The sequence below is a fragment of the Bactrocera latifrons genome, unplaced genomic scaffold, assembly GCF_001853355.1.
Source record: "Bactrocera latifrons isolate USDA-ARS-PBARC rearing strain unplaced genomic scaffold, ASM185335v1 scaffold_4, whole genome shotgun sequence".
NCBI lineage: Eukaryota > Metazoa > Arthropoda > Insecta > Diptera > Tephritidae > Bactrocera > Bactrocera latifrons.
This window is the reverse complement of record NW_017537045.1, coordinates 3,685,517-3,696,409: the sequence shown is the minus strand read 5'-3', so window position 1 is coordinate 3,696,409 and position 10,893 is coordinate 3,685,517. Positions and strand designations below refer to the sequence as shown.

At 39.6% G+C, this 10,893-nt stretch overlaps 1 protein-coding gene across 8 annotated transcripts in view; it reads left to right on the top strand.

The window, feature by feature from the left end:
* Positions 1–10,893, top strand: part of LOC108972435 (protein sprint) — a 553,725-nt gene that overhangs the window by 528,978 nt on the left and 13,854 nt on the right. For all 8 annotated transcript variants that reach the window (XM_018938999.1, XM_018939000.1, XM_018939001.1 and 5 more), the window contains 3 exons: positions 2,101–3,505; positions 3,585–4,733; positions 4,793–4,984. In XM_018938999.1, the coding sequence (XP_018794544.1) occupies positions 2,101–3,505; positions 3,585–4,733; positions 4,793–4,984 (2,746 nt within the window). The remainder of the gene's footprint in view (positions 1–2,100; positions 3,506–3,584; positions 4,734–4,792; positions 4,985–10,893) is intronic.

Here is a 10,893-nt window from a genome sequence, read left to right as displayed (position 1 = left end):
AATTTCCTATTACTATATATAATTCTTAAATATTTGCAAGAAAATTCGTTATTCAAATTATTATTAAATATATAGAGCAAATATGTAAAGTTCTAAAATCCAAAACTGCATTGCTTGTTTATTATAAACTTAACTAATTTCACTTTACTTTCCCTGCCGGCAACTAAAACGCATTACCAACGCCAAACAACAACTGACCGTTTATTTGATGTATTTAATGCGAAAGCATTTAACACTCCCTGGTAATGCATATTAAGTCAAATCACATGCAAGCATACACAAATATTGTGACACCAAGAACAACCAACGTCAGCACTTTCGCCTAAAACGGAAAAATCGAAACACTTTTCCGAGTACTTTTGCTGCCCGCTAGTTGTCTGTAAAGTTTTACAACAACAGCAACAATGTGTTAAATAAAATCTCATTTAAATAAGCGGACGCACAAAATTCATAAGCACTTGGCTGAGCAGTCAGCAACCCAAAGGCGACACATCAATTGAGTTGTTATTGTTGTTGTTGCTTATTATGCTCACTTCAGTGTGACAGACGCACTTGAGCGTTAATTTCGTCGATTCCATTTTCAAAATCCTCGCATACACATAAACACTCTTACCCACTCTTTGCGAAATGACTTGATTCCTACACATTACTCATACGCCGCGTAGCACCGAACGAGTGCAAGCCATAGCATGTACGGCACAAGTCTCGGCCGGAAGACAAAACAAAAGTTTTCCCTAGCAGCAGCAGCAGTCGCTAGCAACAATGAAGTGTTGCCCTTACAGTTTTGACTTTAGTATGTGTGTGTATGTGTGCCTGTGTGAGCGCGTTAATGTAAATGACTGCGTACAAAAGACGCGCGCGTCTGAGTGATGAGAATAGTTATCATTGTTATTATGATATGAAATTTATGTGCAGATTTTTAACGCAACATTAAATCTGCGCTGCTGTTGGCGGGTGTGATTTGTGCGACAGTTGGAGAAGGAAAAATAAAAGGAAGGTAGTGACTTTTACGGCAGCAAATATCTGAGAAAGCAACCATTGTTTGGCAAATAATGAATCAAAGATATTTAGAAACATCGAAAAGATCGGTTGCACCGAAGTATTACGAAGTATTAATACCCTTCACAAACATAAAAGATTCTTTAGAAAAACTTGATTTTGATTCGTTAGTTTATATGGCAACTATATGCAATAGTGGCCCGATCTGAACAATTTCCATTGTAACCCACCCCAAAATTGGGGAAGATATGTCGTCAAATGAAAAAAACACCAGATTTAGATTATTCAGTTTTTATGGCAGATATATGCAATGGTGCTCCAATATGGACAATTTCTTCGAAAATTTCACTATTGCTTTAGACTAAAGTCCATGCCAAATTATTTGCAGATATCTCAGCAAATAAAAAAAGTTTTCCTACAAGCACTTGATTACGGTCGATCAGTTTGTAGGGCAGCAGTCGGTGCTTTCGACAAATGAGCAACTTCTTGGAAAAAGAAGGATGTCTGAAAATTTCAGAACGATACCCCAAAAACGGACAGACGGACGCACGGACAGATACATAATGCGACTCAGTTCGCCATGCTGACCAGTTATATATATATTTTATAGGGTCCCCGACGCTTTATTCTGGGTGTTACAATCTTCGTGATTTAGGGTATAAAAAGTAAAGTAATGCTGAAAGTCAGAATCTATTAGCCATAATACAGCAACCTCTCGCATTTTCATAAAGTTAATGAATGGTAAACTCAAATTTATATCCGGCGGGTTCACATATGTACATATTTCAAGAGTTATGTCAAATTAGACATAATTCTCACCCGTTTATCAATTTTTATTCGAGACATTGTTTAAAAATATTAAGCACAGTTCAACAGATACATGTCTTAATCAATTCATAGATGCATCTGCAACCTTATCTTTTAACAAACAACAGGTAGCTGAGGAAACTTTTACATGTCTCGAGATTATAAATATTTCTGGAAACGCTTTCATGCAGTTCTCGTTTTCCCATTTTTACTATTCATCTTGCTTTTTTTCCTCTATACAATACAATCTCATCACTATATAACAAACTCACCACTGTATACTCTCTTTTGCAGAATTTCATTGTGCGCGGCTCCAGTCAACCCAACACTATGGCCGTGTCTGTGCGTCTGCCTCCGGACACTGGTCCCTACATTGAACACTATTTGATACAATCAAACGACGGCATATTGAGCTTGGAGAGCTCGCGTTTCACATTCGATTCGATACCGGCACTGATCGCACACTATGCACAATGCTGCGATGAGCTGCCGGTACAATTAGTACTGCCACGCGCTTTGCGCGAAGTTAAAAATCGCCAACAACTCTCATCACTGGCGCTCTTGGGTCAAGAGTTCTGGCGTTATCCGATGTCTTGCCCGAAGCCACAAGAGTCAGAGGCTAATCTACTCGATGCTAAATCACCAAACTCATTGACAGAGACCAGCGGCTTGGGCACAACGGTTTTCAGTAGCAATTCCGCCGCACCACAATCGTCTAAGATCTTCAGTCCAACCAGTAATCTGGCCGGTCTTTTCAGTCAGGCCGGCACACCATCGGATACCACTTCGAGCATGAGCTCTTTCACTACAAGTGGTGGTCCACAAATGCAGCTAATGAGTCCCGAATCGGTGGACTCAGTAATATTGACAATGTCACCCGTAGACGTTAATAATCATTGTAACGGCAATGCTAATTTAACCGCTGATAGTGCATCGGCTACGAGTGGCAATCTCAGCACTTTCAAATCGAATAATATTCTGCCGGTAACAGCTAAAGGTATTAAAATGAACGCAGATAATGGCATACGACCACGACGTCCCAAGCCACCGAACACGCTGAATTTAGACCTGCGTAAACCGCCGGCACCACCTTTGCGTTGCTTTAAGCCACTTACACCCAGCAGCCCATTACCATCGGAACATGGCTTGAGCGCGGCCAATAATTTCACAGTGACCACCACAGTCACATTTTCAATGGAGAACAATAACTCGCCACATTTTGTTGAGGTAACCACACCAGCGGCAGCAAATAACATGATCACACCAAACGCGCTCAACTCGAATGCAACTTTCCAAACATTCTCGAAACGTCTCTCACCGGAGGGTGAATGCAAAGATACGCTCTCTTCACAGGGTTCTTCGAGTGGCAGTCGCTGGCAATCGCAGAGCAGCAAAGACTCCAATCACAGCCAAAGGAAAATACTATCACCTTGCTCGGCTGGCACACCAACCAGCGCTATGGGCAGCAGCGGCAGCAGCAAATCACGACGCATCAAAATGCGCAAAGAATCCCAACACTACAAAGAGTCTGACATATTGGAAAGCCCGCAAATATATTGCCGCAGCGCGTTGGGCGATAAAATTAGCGACTATGAAGATCTATGGACACAAGAGTCCAACGAACGTACTGGCCTGCTCACGAGTTTTAAGCCCACCGATGGTGCACAAGGAAAGCGTCCGGATCTGCTTGCCGAAACACGTAATGCTTAAATTACTTACAAATATATATAGTACATAAGTAGTTCAAATTGATTCACAAATTTCACTTTTATTTACAGCCACAATTACTTCCCTAAGCGCCAACTTGCTCTCACCTGCCAATTCCACTGCCAACTCCGCCAGTCCGCCACGCAATGGTGATGCCTCGCCCACGCCCACGCCTACGCCCACTGCCGATGCCGATGCCGATGCTTGCGATACCCAGCAACTGATACAATTCTCTGCCGATGCACAGCCACGTTCGCGTACTGGCCTACTCTTGCCCGGACTGATGAGCCAATCGCTCTCCGAAGATCAATTCAAGGTTTGCGAACCGACTGAAGGCGATACTACACCGACCGCAGATACGCCTGCCTCACGTAGCAAACAAGGTAGTCCCTTCTATGCTGAACCAGCGGATGCACTGCGTGAAGCCGGTCTCACAACTGCCAGCATACTGCGTCGCTCACAACGTGGTCCGCTCTTGCCAGCAAACCATCGGCATTCCGAACCGCCTAAAAGCGGTCTAGCACGCACACCCATGTGTCCCTTGTTGATACCCAAAGAGTTCGATAAAATCGCTGGCAGTCTTGATGAGTTGAAGAAAAAGCAACAACAACAGCAGCAACCGCAGGCGCAGGCGCAGCAAGCAGCAGCACAACAACAGCCGACAAAACGGGCACGTGGCCGTTTTGACCAATGGCAATTGGATAGCAGTTGGGAATTTGTGCGCAAACAAGATGGCGATGGTGATTATGATGAGAACGCAGCTGAGCATAATACCAATAATAATTATGGTGATTACGATACTGAGGAACAGTGGCGTCAGCAGCCAACAAGTACGCAGGAAAAAGAGAATTCATTGGGCCGTGAAGCCAACAAGGAGAATAAGCATAAACCGTTAACTGTACATCAAATAATTGCGAAACACTTTCCCGATTTAAATCTACCCGAGCTAATACATTGCTCTACTCCGCCACAACAAGCGTATCTGCAACAACAACATAACGGTCAGAATGGACAAAAGCAATTAAACGAACATCACGGCAGCCAGAAATCTTTTGACAGTCAGACTGGTAGTCGCCTATCGTCCTACGACAATGTCGGCGGCACATATTCTTTTTGCCAGTCGTATTGCAACGGCATTGATTCGGCGCAATCGGATGATGGTACAGTGTTCTCGGAACCGTGGGACTCATCGCAATGGGACTCCATCAATCCACAGGATGGTGAGTTTGCTTACTTACGATATTCTTAAACATCGTAACTCTTTCAAATATTGTTTTAGATGCCACCATCACTTCGGACACCATACACTTTTCGAAATGTCGACCCGTCGTCTCAGAAGATGATACCATAATTGAAGAATTGAGCACCAAAGAAAGCAATCAAGACACATTGAAAGCAAAGAAGTCGAATAGTAGGCAAAAGGTTGCAACAATTTTACGAAACCCAAGCATGCGAGATCGCGAAATTTTACGTAAGTACCAACTTTATAATTTTGAAATAAGACAGGGCAGTACAGGAAACAGTTAAATATTTTTTACTGGTATTTATGGAGCTCAATAAGTTCAAAGTACGTATCACTTTATGTCTTTAATTTATAACGTGTCATGATATCGTTCTTTAGTAATACGATTGTTTTACAAGTAAACACAAATGTTTTGAAACAAATTTAAAAATTAATAATTAAGGACATTCGAAAAACTATTCTAAATATCTACAAGTATTTAGTTCTAGAGGAATGACGCTGAAAAAATGTGTTTTTAATTAATATTAATAGGCTCTAAACAACCGCTTGGTAGTTGGAAAAGCTCTTCCAGCTGCGCTGCGCGTGACGGTTTTCTTTTATGCCATAGCCTACTTTTTTGAACAATGGCTCTACACTTTTCGCGGGTGTCTTCTTTTGCCAGTCGCATTTTGTACTCAAACTCCTGTATCGGAGACTTCTGCGGATAGGACGTGGTTTCTGACGATGTTTTTGTATCGTCAAGGATCTGGTTGACATCGCCGATGTGCACTCAGTCAATACCATGTTTTTTGGAGGGTGTTCGCGCTCTTTTGTGTCTTTTTATTACATAAGTCCTCATGGCAAATTTTATTCGAAGCCACTCAGTAGCTAATCAGGAGTTCTCTCAACTGAAAGAATACGACCAGTTTGATGATCCCATACTTAGAACGTACTTGAAGACCTAACAGGTGAGTCGTAAACAATTGTGACGTGGCATAATACCACTTTCTCCAGCCCGAAAGCAAATGTGGATATTCAGTATATCTTAATCTGGATCTTAATAGTACCAATCCTGATGATCACTAATTTCTATTAATCCCACCATTTATTGGGTATGCATACCCGCGAGACAGCTCTTTTGGGGTAGTGGATGCTTATTCCGCTCAATGGAGGAATCTGTTCACCTCGCCACCGGAGATTCATGGGATGTTTCAATTTTTTTAAGCAGAACCATCCTCTTTTGTGAATCTTGATCAGCGGTGGCTTATTAGGCATGTACAGCTGTCTTAAGGTCTTTGGTCTTCCATAGTTCGCTAAGCTGCAGCACTTGGTGGTTGAGCTCAAAGCCTTAAAGCGCCGTCGTTTTACAAGATAGATGAAAATCGCTGAAAGAGCTAAAGAATATCTCAAACATCCAGCTAAAGAAGTGTTTCTAAGGTTGGAAAAAGTAATGACATTAGTCCATAATATCAAATGGAAACTATTTTGAAGATGACAGAATGTAACAGAATTAATAAATATTTTTTCAAAACACGAAAATGTATGCATTTTTTGGACCACATTTCGTATACATTACCCAATTGACGTGCTCCCCAGAACGCTTATTTAATCTTTCGTTTATTTAACATGTGTCTACTAAAACATAAAGACTGATCCATATCGAAGTTCCGAAACTTTAAATTTAATGGCGAATATTATTAGTCGAAAGAACATTCTTTGGCATTTATTTTTTGAAGATTTTCTCTTACAAATGTTGACCGCGATTAGGTGTCAGATAGCCCATCCTTGAGTTCAATTTTTGATGAAACGAAGCGGGACAGTCCGAAAAGATTAGATTAGATTTTACGTATCCCCTCCACGAAAAGGTCTAACGGTGTGATATCACACGATCTTTGTGACCAATCGACCGACACAAAACGTGAAATTATCTGCTCACTGAAGTGTTCCCTCAATAATTCCATTGATTGATGCGATGTTTAGAAAGTGGCTCGGTCTTGTTGAATCAAATGCCGCCAAGATCACGACCTTCAATTGCAGGCATCAAATAGTTGGTTATCATGGAACGTTTACATCGTCATCATTTTTGAAAAAATATGGACCGATCATACCACCGGGCCACAACTGGATAAAATTGCAGATCTTGAATCTCTTTAGCTTGCTCTTCGTCCCAATTGCGGCAATTTTGCATGTAAAAATTTGGCTCGAAAACGGCGGATCTTCTTGGAACTGTACGCCTTCAATTTAAGAACTGGACGTAAAAAGCGCCAAGTCGTTTCATACGTCAGTTCTAATTGCTGCGAAAGGTTTCTTCACTGCGTGCTGGAATATTATCCAATAATGAATGCTGGATCTCAAGATAGGTGTTAGTTTCACGAAAAGTACGCTCAGTAAACCGATTATATTGACCATAAGTTAAGCGAGGCGCATGAAACAAATTATTTTTAATATGTGAACAGCGTAAATGAAATGCCAAACAATACTTATCAAAAATAACATGATTACTTGACACGACTCACGTGTGATCTGTCAAAAAAAGGCTATTGAAAAAAGTATCTCTACTTGGATCACTCGTTACTTGTTTGAAAATAAAATAAAAGGTGCTATTGTCAATTTCTTTTCTATTATATGTATTATATAAGAATCCAGAACAGGTGTTGACAAAGGTCGAACTCACTTCTTAATTGCCGCGGCTAACTGACTTGCTTGAATATGGGTTTGGAAATTATACTAAGAAATGAATGGGCATTCTGGCTGCTTTTTAATTAAGAGTTCTCTGGTCATATTAAGTGTAGTGGCGCGCTCTTATTAAATAAGTCTTTACTGAAAAATAAAAATATTATATACATACATATGTATATGTTTTACATCGAAGTCGCCGATTTAAGGATTATTTAGTGTGACAAAAATTATTTCCACTTTCCGGAACAACCATTCAGTTTTGACCATGAAAGTAAATAATTCATTACTGATTAGCTGTAAGTGCATCTGCACTGAACTTAAAATAAATGTATACAAATTCGGGAATGTGAAATATCCGTAAGCGCTATACAAATATGCATATTTGCACTTCTCATCCATATTCCACGCTTAATTTCGACATTTGACGGAAACTCAATGCGTCTTGATAAAAGCCAAGACGCTCTTGCGGCAACTCCAGCTCCAGCAAGAACGGCAATGAGTACGAAGCGCCTACTGCAGCGCTGTCGTGCAAATATTAGTTCCGCATTTTCGACTGTGCGCTCACCAGATTGTCGCCGCTTGGCATGACCGCGGCATTGTTGACGCCCGCCGTGACCTAAAATTAGAATTGCATATTTCCAACACGCGCACGCACACAGAGATATTTTCTCCTCGTACTTGTAGTTTGTGTACTTTTGTACTATCAGTTCGAAAATAATTACGCACTGACTAACTCGCTCCGCTAAGCGCTAGAGTACGCTGAATGGAGTGTCAGCGCGGCGGCTGCCGCGTCATCGTCGTCTTGGTTGTGCGTTGTCCGCGTTGCCGTCTGTCTGCGTCTGATAATGCTGCGCTGGGCGCACGCCACACTGACATTCGTCAACAATGTCTCGTTTTCATCTCAGCTTTGTAGTAAAGTAATAAAACAAACAACAACAATGATATATAAGTAAATGCCGCATGCGCTTTGTTGGTCGTCTTACAACCGACGCTTCTAATCGGTTTTTATCAGCGCTGAGGGTATTGCGACGCAAAAATTACTTTGTGCGCAGCATTTGAGTTGCCGCATACATACGCGTGTGCTTTCTAAGTAGTTGTGTCATATTCATGTCAATCGTGCCTCAAGCACGCCTGTGTTTAGGAGCAGCAATGTTTCGTCAACATTTTCATATTTTTATTCGAAAATTTGTTTACTTTTATTTCTATTAATGGTTCTGCTAATTATTAGCTTAACATTGAGCGAGTATGTTGTACTCTAGCTGGAAGTAGTTGGTTTGCTGTCATTTACTCTTACAAATGTAAGGAAAGGAATTCAATGATAATTTAAGGCGCACTCGCACTTTGCGGAACCGGTTAGAACTGGTATGCGCTTGAGTTGGAAGCAGTTAAAGTAAGCGATAGAGATTAGAAGTTATAGAATTGTAGGACCTTAGAAGTGAACTTTGGTACGCCTGCATTATTTTTATTTTTATTTGTATCATTATTTTTTTTCTTTCAAAGTGATAATAGCAAATATTCTAATAACTATGTTTTCACAAGGGGTGTTTCAATGGGTTTGGTTTTATTTATGCTTACTATATAATAGTCGTTTTTCAATTATCATAAATACTTTCGACGGTAAAGTGTCTGTTCCGTTAAGAAGCCATCACACTCTGAGAATTGCTAATAATTATTTTCAAAAATTTCCTAGATCTTGAATTTTCCCTCCTTCTTAGTTTCGCAGWTTTATTTTATTTTACATAAATATTCTTGGGGTTGCCATTTATTGCTACTTCGGTTGTACCGAAGCTAGAATAACCTTCAAAAAATAGTTTGATCGGTCAGTTCATATGGCATATTCTTGGAGGTTATCAAATAACTATGTTTTCCATGATCCGATATAGTCGTTTCCGACAAATGAACCATTGAGCCAGAAATTGGCCTCATCGCTGAACAAAATTTAACTCGAGAACGTCGGATCTTCTTGGAACTTTTGAAAAGCCTACAGAAAGAAGTGATGTTCCTTACACAAGCTGTACTTTGTACGCTTTCAATTTAAGATCTCGACGTAAAATGCGCCTAATCACCAAACGGCAGTCCGAGTTGCTGCGACTCTCCACGGTCTTTGTGTACACTATTCGATTGAATATTATCCAACAGTGGCTGCCGGGTCTCAAGATGGGTGTTGCGAATAGTACGCTCAGTAGGCCGACACAAATTCTTTACAGTACGTGAAATTTCATTCACAATTTGTAAACGTTGTTGAGGCGTAAGTCTCTAGATGGTTTTGGATTTGGGGAATATCAAGGAGAGTCGGTTATATAAGGGTTTACCGTTTTTTAGTATAAAAAACAATGTCTCAAAAGAAGTATTTTACGTTCCATCCGTTCCTTTTGAATAACTTTATTTATGAGATAATACTTCTCACACCATCAGCTTACGCTAGGTACCGGAACCGTAAGATTACAAATTGCTACTATTTTATTACATTATTTATGATGCGTCAATCATTCATGTCGAGAGTTGAAAATTTGGATTCTACCGATTTTTTTATTTTTTATTTCGACTTTTGTTCCATCGCGTGTTCTGAAGAAGGAATTTAAATTATATACGTTTCCAAAAGGCAGACAATTTAACGAAATCCCGTAGGCTCATCGCATTTATTGGCCAAATAATTACTATTTTCAAACAAAAATAAATATTTATAAAATACATTTTTTCTACCCAAATATGTAAGTCAAGTCGTACATACATACATATGTATATAAGACTCACACAATTTGTAGCTAAAATATTTGTTCATATGTGTATAGCAAATAAATTCGTAAAAGTGCTACTTAGTCTTATAATATAAATTCGCACATGCGGCAATCAGATTTCGTAAGTCTGCGACAATAGGCATCGTGTGGTACCGTTAAAACTCGTGCACTCGTATTTGCTCTAAATCTCATCCGCTCCAAATGTGTGTCAACATCACACATTAAACTTCATACATACTTTATACATACTTACATAATTATTCAATGAAATCAGTTTTATAATTAATTATTGATTCACACATTTAACTAACTAAATATGTATGTATGTGCGTGTATCAGAGTAACAATTTGCTGTAATCATAATTAACTAAGAAAATAAGAAGAACAAACTCTTGTACTTTTATTTTTTATTGTTTCGAAAAGACCTTGCAATTTAGCGACGCGTGTGCGTACTTGTTTACGTATGTACATACCACCGTTGCACTCAATAATATGCATCTAAGCTGTGTGAGAATAATAATAAGTTAGAACGAATATACATATGTATGTATGTATGTATGTATGTGTATGAATGCACAAGAGTTTAACTACACCACACTGTTATCAGCTGCCACAACCAAACAGCGTTTAATTATAAGTATGTCTCATGAAATCACTTAAAATTCAATTAAAAGTTGATAATGCCTCTCTTTGAAAAATAAATAAGCTATTTGTATATTTAAAAATTAATAATATTGTATT